We start from the raw sequence: 15,430 nt of genomic DNA, 5'->3' as shown, positions 1-15,430 counted from the left end.
CGAGCCGGCCTTGGTGACAGCTTACGAAGTCTATGACTTGCTTACTTTCATACTTTTCAAAACCATTACTCGCCCTCGCTACTACGCATTCACATGTCCAACAACATTGCCGCCATTCCAACGTACCCTTGCTGACCTGTCCCACAGATTCCCAGCGAAAGTAGGACCATGCAAGCGCACAGACACATCTGACCCACGACCACGTACTCGGTAGCTAGAGCAAGCAAACAACCTCTACCGTCTATCGAATGAGGATCTCGATCTCGGTAGATTGGAGGGGGATGGAATGTATTGATCTCTAATATGCGATGCGCTGTCAATTACAAGCTGGCCCGCCGAGAACGTAAAGCGACAAACAACCACCAACAGTACGTAAGATGCAACGAGCAAACCAACCCAGCCATGAGCCAACAAAGAGAAATCAATCATCCATCACCTAGTCCTTGACCAGGAGCCTGACACCTTTACTATCCATTTTCACGAACGGAATGAAGATGTCATGGGCGACGGTAACATCCTCGACCGTTGTCTCGAACAGCTCAAAGTTCATTCTCCTTAGTAGACTTGAAATGACGAGGAGAATTTCTGAACGGGCGAGGCTGCGAGAACAAACAAGCATACATCGTTAGCAAACAGTCCAATCCAACCCAACTCCCAAGGGTAAAGAAAGATAACGCAGGGCCAACATACTGCATCCCAATACACATCCTCGACCCCTTCGAAAACGCAACCATGTACTTCTCCAACCTCTTCCGCTCAGCTGGATCAACCCAGCGCTCCGGGTCAAACGTGTACGAATTGGGGAAAATTGATTCGTCGTGGTGCATAAGAAGGCAGCTCATGCTGACGGGTGTCTACCGTGGTTCCAAATTAGCAAGGAGCCGAACCATTGCCATGATATTCCCCGAGATGCAGATTCAGATGCGTCTGACAGGTAAGATGGGATTGTGCAACTTACCCCCGGTGGAATGACCCAGTCTTTGTATGTGAGTGGTTGGTGGGGGGAGATGCGGGGGAGTCGGGCTGTTACACCGTACGACAATCTGAAGGTCATTGGTTAGGGTTGTTTGTGAAGAATCCTTTGGATCCCAATCGATTGTCGTCTGGACTGGACTGTGCTGGGGTGGGCTGGGCTGGGATGACTAGCTAGCCTACCTGATTCCTTCAAGCATAACGCCAGTCTAATTGCATACGTCGATCTCGTTAGCCGGTTTCTCAATCTTTAAGATTGCTGTTCCCAGGGGTTGGTTGACATTGACAACTCACAAAGTAAGGAAGTTGTTCCAGTTGCACGAGACTTGGGTCGTCGCCTAACGGCGCGAGTTCATCCTTCAGCTTCTGTAGCAGCGACGGCTTGTTGTGCAAATAGAAGAGGATATAGCTCATTGCCTTTGCCGTGGTTTCGGCGCCGGCCGACACAAACACCTGCATGTCCTGTGCTAGTCGGGCCTCGCTCTTCTCCTGCTCCGGCAGGTTACTGCTCAACACATTATCGAACAGCGTCTGTCGACCGTTCTTCGTCTCTTGGGCCCCGTAAACGCGATGGCGCTGCGCAATCTCCGCAATCCGTGCACGACACCGATGCTGGAACCCAAAGAACAATTCCATGCCCGGATTCAACCAAGCCGTCAACCTCTCAGGCATGGACACAAGCAGCGGTAAAAGAAACGCAACAGGCCGCACAAAAACCAGGGTCTTCGCCGTCCCGCAGAGCATGTCGTGCCATTGGGGGATGAAGTCCGGCTCGTCGAGGTAGTGGTACCCGGCGCCCATCGTATACTCGGTGATCACGTCCGTCGTGTAACAAGTAAGCGGGTGCTCGATGTTCACAGGCACGCCCGAGTTCTTGAGTTCCTCGAGGCGGCGACATAGTTTGTCAACTAGGCTCTTGAGCGAGGGCTCGAGTTGCCGGATGCGCGCGATGCTGAAGAATGGGTTTAGTTGGGATCGGATCAGGCGGTGTCGGTGGTGGTCTTCGGCTGTTATTAGGGCAAAGGGGGCATTGAATGTTCGTTGGTAGTAGGGGAATTTATTCCGGACGCTGCTGTGCGAATAGATGACTTCGTAGTAGTCTGGGTCGTTGACGTGCAGCTCGGTCGGGGAGATGCGCACGATAGGACCTATGAATTGAGCATTAGCTATGATCTTTCATTGACATAAAGACGTGAAACGAGAAAGTGACACGGAGCGTCGTACCGTATTTCTTGTGCAACTCGCCGATGTGAAAGGTGAATTGCCCATTGCGAACAGCCTCCCAGTAGAACTCGTACATCACCGTCAGGGCGGCGAGCTTGGGGCCTGGGAAATGGGCTATGGGCGAGAGATAGAGCCGATGGATCACAATGATCAGAACATATGCTGAAACTGCCGCCGATGCCGCGGCATAGGGATGGTCCAGGAGCAGACGCAGCAACTCCATGATGCTGTACGGAGCACTGTAAGTACACTGTCACTGTCACTGTAGGTACCAAGTACAGAGTACAGTCTGTATACGGAGACACGCTGCAGCCAGATCCGACAACCAGGTCGTCGGGACGGAGGATTCTTAATTCTTATCATCAACCAGCCCAGCAGTCTGGTTAGGTTCCCACGAACTCCTCCTGGAGCACGGACTGCCCACCGTCACCAATGAATACCATAAGACTGGTGCCCACAGTGAACATCCCCTTGTGCAAATGGGTTATACGACACCCGTGACTGGGCCACAGCAGGCCTGTGCCCACCTGTCCTCGGAGTAAAGAGTGCACTTCCATCGCATGCAGCTTGCTCTCTGTCGCCGAGAGTCCTGCCAATTACGGTCCTTGACACCTGCCAGACGGTCCGTTCCTCTCCACAATGGCATTTTCGGCGCTCCACAGCGGCAGAGACCAGCCAGTTGGATTGCTTGACAATGCAGCCGGCGGCCGGCCGGGTCGTTTAGATCGTCCTAATGCGTTTTAGAGTCCTGCCGTGTTAAGACTGGTCGATTGCCTTTTGGAATTTGGATGTGCTTTTGAGATTAGAGCCCTTATCCCTATGCTGGACAGTTGGTCTTATCACTGAGATCGGCTGCTGGTGCTGGTGTACCCGAGGGTTGGGTTCTGCAGATCGAGAGTAGTTGCAGGATCGGGGTGTCTTTTTACTTCTTCGGGTGTTATTTGGACAGATTGGGCGTCTAGTGGGCGATAGTGGGCGATAGAACATGGGTTAGAAAGGCCGAGCCGAGCATAAGTCTTTCATATGCATTCGTTTGCCTGCACCAGGTCGCCTCCTTTTAATTGCAGGGGCTATCCTCTATAAAGGAAGATGTTTCCCGTTGAAATGGGCATACGTACGTTGCTCGCTAGTCGTCTAGCGAATCACGGAGTAAGCTGTGGCAATCATCTGCCAAATAGTCTAGACTCGCGCGCACAGACGATGGAAGCCAGGAAGGTTTCTTCACAACTGCACTCATATGGGGATGTAACTTTACTGGCTGGGCTCTTTGTTTCTGCAGAATATGACCGGCGTAATCTGCAGGGTGACCTCGCCTCCGAGAAGATGTTTTTGATTAGTTGTGAAGAGAATTAAGGTTCTTATAAATTATAGCTCCCTGTTAGTCGTCAGAGCTGAGCCCCGAAGATGCGGATTTAGCCGTCGGCTATTAGTGTAATAATTCTACGATGTGATTCGGGATATAAAATACAATTATCTTGGCCTACTCCTCTGAACCATTCTTGTTCCGATATCACTCGCTGTGAGGGGACAGTATTGCCTTGAAGTTTTGTGTCGGAGGATGTGAACCCCGCCACGATAGCCCATTCTTTGGGCTTCTTCAGCTACGTAGGTCTAGACCCCAATCAACCTATTCCTCAACAAGGATCGGACAATGTAGCCGAGCCGCATGGTATGTTTCCACGCTGTTCCAGATCCAAACCTCTATATCGAACGCGCGTGTCAATTTCAGTTTGCACTGCCCTGCCCTTTCTGAAACTCAGTTAACATCTCGATCAGCTATCTCCTGCATTCCGTGACACGGTGGTCGCGGCTGCGGAACTTCAACCCAAATGATATGCCTCTTTCAAGTTGCTCGTTTATCTAGGTTAGACGCCCGTCATCATCGGAAGTACACTTGCGAAGGGGGTCACAGGCATTGCATCTCTCTGGATCACCCGCTAGGAGGTGGCGCGTCGCCTCGAATAGCGGAACTATGAGACTCAATCATTCCTCGCGAATGGGACCTAAATCCTGAGGTGGTCTGATGCTGTCATGAACTCAGTGAAGTGCATTTCTAGGGTCTTGAAGGAGGTTCTCTGCTGTCCGAGAAATTCCCTGCCAAAGGCTGCATCGCAGGCATGCCGTTCTGTATCAGGTGCCTGTTCCTGAAGTTCCCGTTGGCTCAGGGGGGTGTAGAAACCCTAACTCTATCCCCAACAAGCTTTGGCGGCGCAGACGCATGTTCCGTAAACCCCATTCAATCAAACCTGGGGAAGAAAGTCTAACCGTCATGGGTGTCGCTCGGAATAGGCCTATTCCAATCTCGGCGAGATCTGGACTCATATCCTGCTTCATTCAGCGTTGGGCTATACAATCCTGATGTTCCTGTCGAACTATTCTCGTTTTTTGCCTGCCGTGGTTCTTGTCTTGGGCTGTTCCTGTCCATTCTATCATGAGCAGACAAAGTCTATTATGACTGTTCTCTTGCCACCGCTTGATGGGGGTCTGGGGTTCTGGGTATAAGGTCACCCCCCAGCTTTCGCTGTTCTCCGTTTTCTCTTTCCTCCTACATCTATCTGCTATCTCTCTACTTTACCTCCAGAAGGTACCTTGGCAAACAAATATCTTGCGACAAATCAACTTAAAACCTTCGTGATTTCTCACTCTACTTCATCTACTCTGTCTTACTGAGTTATTCTTTCAACCCACTTTTCTACGGTATCAACTTCCTCTCTACTACTACATCTTTTCGTACATCTTTTCAATCCGCCAAAATGCGATTCACCAACATCGCCGTTCTCGCGGTCCTAACGACCCTTTTTAACACAACCTATGTTGGCGCCGGCCTGGCAACTACAACTGTAAGTCCCTCCCCCCCTCTACTCTAACCTCCATACTAACAACCGCAGCACTACTCCGACGGCCTCCAAGGCGCCTGCGGCTGCGGCACCAACATGGGCACATTCACCTGGCAATATGGCATAAGCCACGGCCTCTACACCGCAGCAGCCTCCCAGTCCCTCTTCGACACCGCAGGCCCCCAAAACCACTGGTGCGGGTCCGGCTGCGGCAAATGCTACACCTTAACATCAACAGGAGTCTCAACATGCCCAGAATGCGGCGCCGGCGGAGAGGAAGGGAAAAGTATCACGGTTATGGTGACGAATTTGTGTCCCTACGCAGGGAACGAGGCTTGGTGTCCGAATCCGGGCGAGTTGAATTCCGCGGGTTATGGCGTGCATTTTGATATTATGGGTGGGATGGGGGTGTTTGGGGATAATGTTGTTGTTGAGTTTGTGGAAACGGAGTGTCCTCATTTGGCGGGGGGGAAGTGGGGGACTTGTGAGTGTCATCCGGATTTTGGGAAGGGGAATCAGCCTGGTCCTGTTCCTGGTGCTGCTGGTGCTGGTGCTGCCCCTGTACCGGCTCCTGCAGCGGATATTGTTGGGCCTAAGATGGCGGCCATCATTTCTGTTGGTGGTTCTCCTCCTTTGCCTGTGCAGACTGCCGTCTAGGCTGTTTGTTTTTTATGTCGCATTTTCTTTTCTTTTTTGATTTGTATGATGTTATTTCTGCTTGGGATCTAAATTGTCACCCATCCCAGTTCGTTGATCCTGTACCTATCTACTTGACCGTGCCAGGCCGCCGGGACGAGGATGCCTTTTCCCTTCTTATCTGGTGTTTTGTCCTTTTCAAGGTTTTCTCCAGATAGCGAGTTTTTACTGGCTCCTGCAAGAGGGGGATTTTATTTTTTGAGTGTTATGCTATGTTCTGTTTCGTTGTTTATTTGTTGTTAGTATGAATCATGTATGGAGTTGTTTTGTATCTAGACCAAAAATAAAGTGAACCGTTGCTCCCACCTGACTACGATTGATATGATAAAGTAGAACTGTATTCAAATTGAAGATGAAAGTAAGCGTTAATAGAGTACAGGCTAAAGTACACGACGAATGTCAAACATATATCATTATTGACCCAACCCAATCAAAGGTCAACAAGCTTCACCTGTGCCCTCCCCACCTGCGCAACCTGCAATATCTTTGCCGTCTGAATCTGCGCGGGCAAAGGCGTCCTGGGCTCAGGGTACATCTCGATCCAGGCGCCGTCTTGAATCACACCGGTCCGATCAAGGTTATTTCGAGCGCGTACGTACGGGTCCAAGTCCCAGTAGTTGACCCGTATCTGCTCGATTATGTCCTCCCGCTGCTCGTATATTTCGTTCAGTTCGGTGGGATTTCCTGCCTGGGCTGCTGAGGCCCAGCGCGATGTAGCGGAGAGAAATTCCTCGCCGAGGGACTGGCGTTCTGCAAGTAGGCTATCGCGGGTTGCGGTGTCGTGCATTGCCTGGTTCTCATCGGGGTGAGGCTCGATGTATTCGTACTCCCAGTCTTCGTTACCCCCGAGTTCGGCGATGAGCTGGTTGCGATCGATGAATTTCTCGAGGTCTGCAGTTGTGCGAGTAAAGTGGGTTCTTTCTACGATCCTTGGATCCATCCATGGCTTGATGATTCTCCATACCCCTGGGATCGTCAGGGCAGCTCTGGAATCGTTGGGTCAGGGGAGACGTACCAGCAAACACTTTAGGGGCATTGTGTATCAGGAGAACTCCAAGGCATTCAGGATAGTATGTCTCAAAGCAGCGGATGATAAATTTAACCGGCGCATATTCCTGGCTCATGTTAGCAGGTCATTCTCTCCCTGGGTCATTTTAGCATACCATGTTAGCCATAGAGAAGCCCGTCATGTCGAAGAGAACCGTCTGGTATTGTTAGCTAGCGACCAAATATAGTATACCTGAAGGACATACTGCAGTCTCTACCGGTGGCAACACTAGTAAACGAGCAGACTCGACTATATGTGTAATGAATTGTTCCAGAGCCTCCTCGCTCTGGTCCCCAGGACGATGCAGACGTATGCGCACTACCGCTATCGGTCGGTTCTGTCTATCAACCCCATGGACAAACCCCTTGCCCATGCGAGCCTGGTTGATAAACCCTCGCGCCTCGTCCGCTCGATACGGATTCGTAAGGTCCCTCTCATGCTCCGCGGCATATAGTTCGCCCCGCGGGAGTAAGACATTATCCACCTGCATTTCCTTCAACCTCCACACGATCGCATTCAGCAAATGTATCAGCGCCTGATTCACGTCCCATTTCGACACGCGCAGGAATCGCAAGAAATAAATGTCAGGATGTTCATGTTTCGCCGCGGTCAGTATTCCGAAACGCACGTCCTCGGGCGACATTTGGGCGAGAAAGCGGCGAACATTGCGTATTTGGGCACCACTCAGGCCAACATCGCGAAAAGTCTGAAGCAGGCGCGTATGGTAGACTGGAGTTGAAGTGCGATTGTTTTTGCGAGAGAGAACACTGTCTGTTCGTACAAATAAAGAGTTGCGACGACTCGGTGGGCGAGATAGTGAGGAGAGCGATGATCGGACTGGTTCGAGACTGTTCACTCGGACAAACTGCTCCAATGCACCCAGCGAAGAGGCCTCGGCCAGATGCAGCAGGAGCGTCCAGAGCTGCTGCAGGCGGTTTTCTTGGATTGGCGATAGGTTTCCCCAGAATCCCGGTGGGATGCTGGAGCTGGACGGGTTCACCATCGTTCCACGGCCGACATGCCGTAGCTGGTGTTTAAAAACAGATCAGGTCAAGTGAAGTAAGGATGAGAATGCGATTTCAGGAGAATGATCCTGCTAGATTGAACAGGGAAACCCTTTTTGGCGTGGCAGGCAACAGACAGGACATCCTTCCCCGCAGAGCCACAGTGCACAGGCTTTGGGCATCCTCGGTTCACTCTGATTGACGCCCTCTGATCCAGTCGATCCTGCGCTATCCTGTCCCTCATTGCCCCTCATTGGCTGTAAGTACAGCAGGATGTGCTGTTGGCAGGGTTCTGACACAAGAGTGGCCAGCACTTCCATGCGTGAAGTCATTGTTGCTTTTTTCAGCACGGTGTCTCCCTCTTGTCTATGGTGCCCTTATCATAACGAGTCACTGCTTCAAAGAACAGCGGACCTTGACATCTGATACAGCCGCGGTTCTCCACTCCAGCAAGTCAAACCGTCGCTTTCAACTGTCTCGGAAGGGCTGTTGGTTGCGATTGTAGCCATGGCTGCACAGCGGCTATTGCACTGGTTCTCCCCTTGGGAACCAGGAATCAGGGCCCTTCCTTCGAGGATTCTCGGCGATTGCACTGATGATTGGTCAACAAACTTGGGAGTTCCTCACAATCTCATGCTGATCTTGGAACCCTGTCACCGGTTCATACGCCGAGACTGTTTCAGAATCCCCCTCCCTGGAACCGTCGCCGCGGCACAATCGGACAACCAACTGCGATTCCCTCCCCTTACTGAGTACAGAAAAGATACGGAGAGCTTAAGTCTAGTCCAATAGGGAAAAAGCGACCGTGAATATGGCTCGCTCCTTCCACTTTCAATCAGTGGGCGTACAATGCTCCGTCCAGTCAACATGGCAGGAGCGACCGAGTCACGTCTATACAATCGCGCCTGTTCTACTAGACAGCAATCATTGAACCTGCAAGCAAGACGGTAGAGGAGGACCACTCGCTTCCGTCTGGACCTCGTTCACTCCTCCTTGCGCCTGCAGGTCACTTGCATTCTTGCATCGAATGAGCTGAGTCTTCCCACGCCGGAGCATATGAGAACCCCACGGTCGCATCCAACAGAATTTCCAGAAACGATACTGTTCTTTGTTCGAGCAAATGACTCGTGATCTGATTTATTCTCGCCTCCACCAACAATGTTGTTTTGATCGTCTGGTTTCTCGGATAGTCGATATCAGAAGATACGACTACCACGACCAGATGCAAGCATGCTACAACATAACCAGAATCGTGCGCGTTGATCCGTCTTCCCATCGTCTCTCGGTTTTATCCTAGTGAGGCGAGCTGGGTCTACTTGGAACGGCCCTATTATCTAACGCTGGACGAGTCATGGACAATTCTTTATGTCCTTCTTTATGCTGTTTGGAACTCAAAAGCGCCTCTCGGACTTATCGGCATCGCGAGTCTCTGTTCAAGCCCGAGACCGAGTTCTTGAGACAATGAAGCTCTGCAGTGCGACAGTCTTTTTTGTGGCCCAGGAGTAGGGCTGTACAACCACCCCCTCCCACTGGCTGGCGCCTTGAGCGGACACGATCACTATGAATAGACGGCACTTCCTGCCGAGTCATCCTGGTGGCAAGGACCGTTGCGGAGTCATGCTTCTCAATGCACTCAATCTATGCCCTTGCTTTGCCAGTTCGTCTAGACTCCCTCCCACCTATCGATGAGCTACAGCTGCACCTAGCCGCGATCCTGATATTTGCTACTGCTAAGCGATGCGAGATCGGACCCCGAGTCCTGGAAGCTGGAGGGCTTTCAAAGCGCACGAAGGGTATGGGTCGTCAGCCAATAGTGGCAAACAGGGCAACTCCATGAAAGACATTCAGATCGCAGCTTGAGGCCCGAAACCCGAGCTCGAGGTTGATATAAGCCTGCCGGTTCCGTTCCTTTGAAGTATCAACCGTCCACTCAAGAGTCACAACATGCGGACCCAAACAACTGACGGGGGTGTCTCCGCCAAAGTAGCTAACGGCAGCGGTGGCTCGAGATTCAACGTCTTAGATGTTGTCTCTAAGCTAGAACCTTCTCGCGGCCCAAGCCATGAGCACTGGTGGAAGCTTACCGGGCCCCAGCTAGCTTTGATGCTGGAGGAGGCTGACTATCCCGTGGGGAAGCAGTTTGAGACTCTTCTCTTCTACTATCACTGGATTGTATGTACTCCTATATTTACCAAAGAGCAAAAAGCAAACTAACAGTTCCAGGTGCCCTATCTAGGTCCGAAGCCGGAAGTTGATGGCAAGTTCAAGTGGAGGTCGCTCGTCTCGGACATTGGGATACCACTGGAATACTCGTGGAAATGGGACACCTCAAGCAGCGGTCCTGACGTCCGACTCACCATCGAGCCCATCAGTGAGCTCAGTGGCACTCGGTTTGATCCCCTCAATCAGTCTCCTTCTCTCGAACTCTTCCAGCGGCTGGCAGATATCCTTCCCCGGCTCAACCCAACCTGGACGAGCCACTTTCTATCCACATTCTACGACCATGACAAGATCAAGTATGTCGAGGAATCAGAGACACCAACAGGCATGCCACTCCGTTCAACGATGCTCGTCTGCTTCGAGTTCGGCCGCAAGGGCACTACCACAAAGACATACCTCAGCCCGCGCAAATTAGGCCAGCAAGGCTTCGCCCCATTGCCGGAATACATGTCTGCCATTGCAGCCCTAGGACCTAGTCCCGCCCTCGACACTCTGAAGGAGTTCCTTGACACGAGTCCAGAAGGCGAGCACCTCAAGCCCTTCATGCTAGCAGTCGACAACATCGACCCTTCCTCCTCGCGCCTAAAATTCTACTTTGCCTCGCCCAAAACAAGCTTCAACTCCATCCGTGAAGTCCTTACCCTCGGCGGCCGCGTCAAAAACCCAGACCTCGACGCAAAACTACGTACCCTCCACGACCTCATCAAGGCCATCATGCCCACACCAGCAGACCTCCCCGACGACGCAGACATTCCTGCGCCAGACACACCAACGCCCCCTCCATCAACGGACTCTGAATCCGGACCAGGAACAGCAGATATGGCCAATGAACGACCGGCCTTTATATCAGGGTACCAATACTACTTCGACATAGCCCCCGGCGCAACACTCCCCGATATAAAATTCTATATCCCCATCCGTAAAGCTCAAATGGATGATCGAACTGTGGCGAATGGGTTGACATGCTGGATGCGCGCTCAGGGACGGGGGGCGTTCTGTGATGGGTACATCCGTGTTCTTGAAGGTTTAGCTGGGGGTCGGGATCTGGGTGAGTGTCATGGACTGCATACGCATGTCTGTCTTATGCTTAAGGCGAATGGGGAATTTGATGTAACGAGTTATTTGGCGCCGGGGTTGAAATGAATGTCGAGTGGAAGTAGGTAGATCAGAGATATGGGAGCAGAGCATGGCTAGCTCGTGTGGCTCAGGAATCAACAACGAAGAATGCCATCCCATCATGGTTCAGATATACCTTTTCTTCCGCTTTCCCTCTAGAAGCCAGACCTCCAGCGGGGTGCCATTGCGCGCTGGCCCCTCGCAGTTATCGTGGTTGATTGGTATCCGGAACTTAAGCCCGAGGCCTGCAGCCAAGGTATCCTCCGTCAGATGAAGGTAGATGTCCGGAAATCTTAGCACCAAGAGGAAGGTAAAAAGCTTACCTGCACGGCCACCTTACGCCGTCGCAAGTTAGAGGCCTAATGCCCTGTCCTCTTTTGGTTCAGATGTCATTTTGTATGGTTTGTGGTGAAATGCTGATCCGAACGCCAGGTATCTAGTAGGTATGGTAGGATTTACTCTCGTCGACAGATGGTAACGTATCTACTGGAGGTAGTTACCCCTTGCATCATTGTATCGGACAGCCAAGGCCGAGGTACTCACTACTCAGCACGACGACTGTGGCTTCTAAGCACTAGAAATTCTTATGGGTTACGGTTCTAACGATGCTCAGGAGGATGAGTCTTACATTAGTATGAGTTCAATTAATATGCTATCTCAAGCACGCTCATTATGCTAGATGCAAGCGTATATACTTTATGCGTAGAGACGACTCTATATGCAAGCCGAGCCAGCCAAGCCAACCTTAACCTGGGCAAATCAAGTGCAAGGAGGAACAAAAACCAAAACAAAACGCCGGCCACTGGACGCTAAGGTCCAGACAGATCCAGAAACGAAGCCATTTCGTTGATGACGATGATGATAATCATGTAAATGTACAACCGCAATTCCAATCACTCCAATCGTATCATGTCCGTTATGAGTACCGCTCGAGCAGATGCTCCGACTCTTCGAATTCCTCGTTCTTTGTTCGGCCGGTGTTGCTGTTGCGGTAGCGAGATCCGGTCGTGGGAACGGGCTTCTCGAGACGCGTCGCCCAGAGGAAGAGGTCCTCAAGCGGCAAGAGGATGAGCCAGACCTTGTTGAGCAGGAAGCACATGATGACGGAGAACATCGCGACGGTCGCGTCGAACCAGTAGTGGTTGGCTGTTGCAACGATAACAGAGAGGACGAGGAGGGGGTATAGGATACCCAGTACAACGAAAATAACAGTTGTAATCATCGAGCGGATTGTGCGACGGCCGCCGTTGAAGATCGACCAGAAGTTGGAGTGATAGATGAAGGTTGCGCCAATGCAAAAGGCGTAGGTAAAGTGCAAGCTCGGCATTGCGGCGAGCTGGTTGACCATCTTGCCGCCGACCCAGACGCTCTCTGCGTTTTCTTGTCGGACGGTGTCGTGAAAGTTGTAAAATTCGGGGAGGAGGCGGGGAGGCATGCATGGGTAGAAACAGAAGACCATAAAGGCGACAAAGTTGCCTAGGGTCATTGTGCGGCGGGCGGTTGCGAAGCGGTCGTGGTCAGGAGCGGCCCAGTAGTACCAGGACAGAAAACTAACCAGTCAGTATACAGACAGTCAGAGTGGGTTGGGGTACTCACGCGACAGTTCCCGGGATATGGACAAGCGAGTAAATGCGGTTGAAGAAAGTCATCCAACCGGGGTGGTTCATGAGAAAGAACGACTGAAAGTCAGACTCTTCAATCGGGTAGAAAATGCTAAAAGCAGAGCTGTGCTCCAAGTCCAGAATAGAAATTCCATGATCCTGAGCAAGCTGGACAACATCCACACCAGCCGGAGACAAGGACTGCGAGACGGCCTTGGTGCAAGAGTAGAAAGCGTAGTTGAGCACCCAGTAGAACATCTCCACCAGGAACGGGAACTTTTGCACAAGCCGACTGTGTATATGCCTAGCGAACCGCGACGAGTTGGGTGTCCTGATCACGAACCATCCGTAAACGCGTTTCTTCGACTCGTGAGGGTCTGCTCGGCCATTTTGGTCGTCTGACAGGGGAGCGGAGGAGGCTTCGACGTCGGACTTGAGGAATTCTCGTTCGGCGACGGGGTCGCGGTTCTTGTCGAAGATCTTGAAATGTTTGTAGCGATTAACGTAGAGGGATGTGAACATGATGCTCAAGACGACCTGGAAGCAGAAAAAATGGTTAGATCTTGTCTGATAACGCGGACTCGGGGTAGACGCACGACGGGCTCGAGCCACGAATGGGAAGCAAACTGGGGCTTCCCCAGGTCAATCTTCTCGGTCCCATTAGTGGCCATAGCTGCGGTGCGGTGCAGACAGGCAGAGGTGAAGCTATGAAACCTGTGCGACGAGGCGTAGAGCACGGATGAGGTGGTGTTGGGAGTTTGACCAGGGAGGACAAGGCACGTGAGCAGCGAAAAGGAGAGATCGAATGGCAGAAAGAGAGAGAGGCAGGCTAGAAGGAAGGTGAAACAAGAAAGCAGCCCCTCAATAAAGTTAAAAACACGAGAGGGCAAATGAAGCGCCCGTGGAAAAGGAAGGACAAGGATTGAAAAGGGGAGAGCAGGAGAAAACAAGGCTGAGCGGAGTCTTACTTGACAAGTCTGCTCACCTCAGCCTCAAGGATACCTATACTCTCTGGCAGGAGTCATTATTTTCTGCTCCTTTATGTCTCTATACTATAATCCTTAATAGATCAATTATTTAGCTTGTACTTTCTCAATACTCAACACTTTCATCCATCTGTAACTACATCTACTCCAGCCTTACGATTTTCCGATCTGCACAGAAAGGTGGAAAAGGCGTGGATCTCGTATCCGCGTAATCTGACCTGGTCAATGCGAACACTGCCCCCCTCAGCCTTAACATTGCCACTATGCAGTATGCACAATTCAGAATAGTTATAGAAATAATATTATTCTAACATGGTATACTTCATCGAGAGAAAACACCTCAAGAACAAGTATCAGCCATCGAGGGAGAGACCGCAAAAACAAAGAAAGGCGGTCACGTGGTGTCAGATTCAGTTCCTGCATGGACCGGAACTCCGGAACTCCGGAAATCGATGCCGCGAAAATTATGTATTCTTAGTCAGCGGAATATTTTCGGCTTTCAGCACCGCGCTTTCAATGCCAAGGAGCTCGAGAAATATATATCTTTGATGGTACTACCTTCAAGGATGGATCAAATAGTGGCGAAGACCAGCTTCTGCCGTTAGACTATGTACCATTGTATAGTACAATACAATCCAGAATTATGCAATCACAAATACATAACAACCTGTCCCTCATCTGCCAGATACAACTCATCCAAGAACGACTCTGCCGTGGCCGTAGGCGTCCTACTACCCGTGACAGTCCTCGTTGGAACAACATCAAGCAAAAGCGATAAACTCGTCGCTATCGCACTGTGGACTAGGCTCTCACTAAGCGCCGCAAAAGACGCCCTCCCCTCAGCAGGATACGACGCCGAAACAGTAACCCTCGTCTTTGTCTCCTGCACTGCCTCTTGCAGTTCCCAGGACGTAATAACCTCTCTTTCCAGATCTCCATTCTGATCATCAAACTCTCCAACAATATGCACCCCCTCATACCAAACAACGTTCTGGGTATAGCAAACATCCCCGCTAAGCTGATAACACTCTAACCCCTCGGGACAACATCGGATCTTGCCGGAGTGGATGTAGCAGTAGTCGCCTGGGAAGCAGTGTTCGGATGCGGAGCAGCAGTCTTGAGTTGATGGGATGCAGGTGAGAGTAGGGTTTTCTGGGGTGTTTAGGGTAGGTGCTGGAATATTTGTTAGTCCAGTACAGTTGAGAGCGAGGCAGTAAGGTGATGGAGACTTACCATCTGGTGGTAGTGTTGGAAGGACATGTTCATCGTAGGTTATCGTCTTTGTAACAAGGACAAGAGAGCCATGCGATCGCAAAGTACCCTGCTCTGAAGGGTGTATATCTGGTTGAAGTACATCCTGCTCACCAGCAAACGAAACCGAAGACAGAGAAAGAAGATAGAAAAGATTCCTCAACAACGCCATGCTTGATTCTCAAGTCTGACAGCTATAGATACAATAAAATAAGAGGATAATACATCCAGCGTCAAGCAATATATACCCCTCCAACTCCTCCCCTTTGAAACTATAAATAAAGCGCCCGTCTCCGGATCGAGTATACAGGCGGTTACATTCACGCTGCACTGAGGGATCGGCCCGCCCCCGGCGCCTACAGATGCACCGATCGTGGACGAAACTCTGTAAGCGCCGGGTCCAGTAGTATGCAGTTGGATCACATTTACTTTCTTTTCTTATTAATTTAGAGGGGCTAGTGTTCAGGGCGGAGTT

General features: G+C 51.2%; 7 protein-coding genes across 7 annotated transcripts; 2 read left to right on the top strand and 5 right to left on the bottom strand.

Annotated features, from left to right (window-relative positions):
* Positions 1 to 294: 294 nt before the first annotated feature.
* On the bottom strand, positions 295 to 2,419 carry BDV14DRAFT_211314 (cytochrome P450; the record flags this gene model as incomplete). Its single annotated transcript, XM_073776073.1, has 6 exons — positions 295 to 599; positions 691 to 854; positions 959 to 1,043; positions 1,156 to 1,181; positions 1,267 to 2,120; positions 2,197 to 2,419. 6 exons carry the CDS (start codon positions 2,417 to 2,419, stop codon positions 437 to 439), a joined length of 1,515 nt encoding a protein of 504 aa, XP_073624072.1. The 3' UTR covers positions 295 to 436.
* A 2,530-nt stretch (positions 2,420 to 4,949) lies between these two features.
* BDV14DRAFT_204105 (putative endoglucanase) lies at positions 4,950 to 5,690 on the top strand (the record flags this gene model as incomplete). The annotated part of the gene is made up of 2 exons (XM_073774450.1): positions 4,950 to 5,036; positions 5,085 to 5,690. 2 exons carry the CDS (start codon positions 4,950 to 4,952, stop codon positions 5,688 to 5,690), a joined length of 693 nt encoding a protein of 230 aa, XP_073624071.1.
* A 378-nt stretch (positions 5,691 to 6,068) lies between these two features.
* BDV14DRAFT_181152 (CRAL-TRIO domain-containing protein) lies at positions 6,069 to 7,967 on the bottom strand. The gene is made up of 4 exons (XM_073770021.1): positions 6,983 to 7,967; positions 6,893 to 6,934; positions 6,745 to 6,844; positions 6,069 to 6,695 (listed from the first exon to the last, which is right to left on the bottom strand). Exons 1-4 carry the CDS (start codon positions 7,778 to 7,780, stop codon positions 6,160 to 6,162), a joined length of 1,476 nt encoding a protein of 491 aa, XP_073624070.1. The 5' UTR covers positions 7,781 to 7,967; the 3' UTR covers positions 6,069 to 6,159.
* A 620-nt stretch (positions 7,968 to 8,587) lies between these two features.
* On the bottom strand, positions 8,588 to 9,425 carry BDV14DRAFT_181151 (uncharacterized protein). Its single transcript, XM_073770020.1, has one exon. The coding sequence runs from the start codon at positions 9,055 to 9,057 to the stop codon at positions 8,788 to 8,790; it is 270 nt and encodes an 89-aa protein (XP_073624069.1). The 5' UTR covers positions 9,058 to 9,425; the 3' UTR covers positions 8,588 to 8,787.
* BDV14DRAFT_129561 (aromatic prenyltransferase) lies at positions 9,392 to 11,387 on the top strand. The gene is made up of 2 exons (XM_073766076.1): positions 9,392 to 9,953; positions 10,005 to 11,387. The coding sequence occupies exons 1-2, from the start codon at positions 9,726 to 9,728 to the stop codon at positions 11,142 to 11,144; spliced, it is 1,368 nt and encodes a 455-aa protein (XP_073624068.1). The 5' UTR covers positions 9,392 to 9,725; the 3' UTR covers positions 11,145 to 11,387.
* A 363-nt stretch (positions 11,388 to 11,750) lies between these two features.
* Positions 11,751 to 13,691, bottom strand: BDV14DRAFT_181149 (phosphatase PAP2 family protein). The gene is made up of 2 exons (XM_073770019.1): positions 12,714 to 13,691; positions 11,751 to 12,667 (listed from the first exon to the last, which is right to left on the bottom strand). The coding sequence occupies exons 1-2, from the start codon at positions 13,238 to 13,240 to the stop codon at positions 12,034 to 12,036; spliced, it is 1,161 nt and encodes a 386-aa protein (XP_073624067.1). The 5' UTR covers positions 13,241 to 13,691; the 3' UTR covers positions 11,751 to 12,033.
* Positions 13,692 to 14,353: 662 nt separating this feature from the next.
* On the bottom strand, positions 14,354 to 15,127 carry BDV14DRAFT_204101 (uncharacterized protein; the record flags this gene model as incomplete). Its single annotated transcript, XM_073774449.1, has 2 exons — positions 14,354 to 14,877; positions 14,938 to 15,127. 2 exons carry the CDS (start codon positions 15,125 to 15,127, stop codon positions 14,354 to 14,356), a joined length of 714 nt encoding a protein of 237 aa, XP_073624066.1.
* Between the last annotated feature and the right edge of the window lie 303 nt (positions 15,128 to 15,430).

This window comes from Aspergillus stella-maris, assembly GCF_047715825.1.
Source record: "Aspergillus stella-maris strain CBS 113639 unplaced genomic scaffold BDV14scaffold_69, whole genome shotgun sequence".
Classification (NCBI taxonomy): domain Eukaryota; kingdom Fungi; phylum Ascomycota; class Eurotiomycetes; order Eurotiales; family Aspergillaceae; genus Aspergillus; species Aspergillus stella-maris.
Note: the sequence above shows the minus strand (reverse complement) of the source record. Positions and strands in the feature narration are given on the sequence as shown.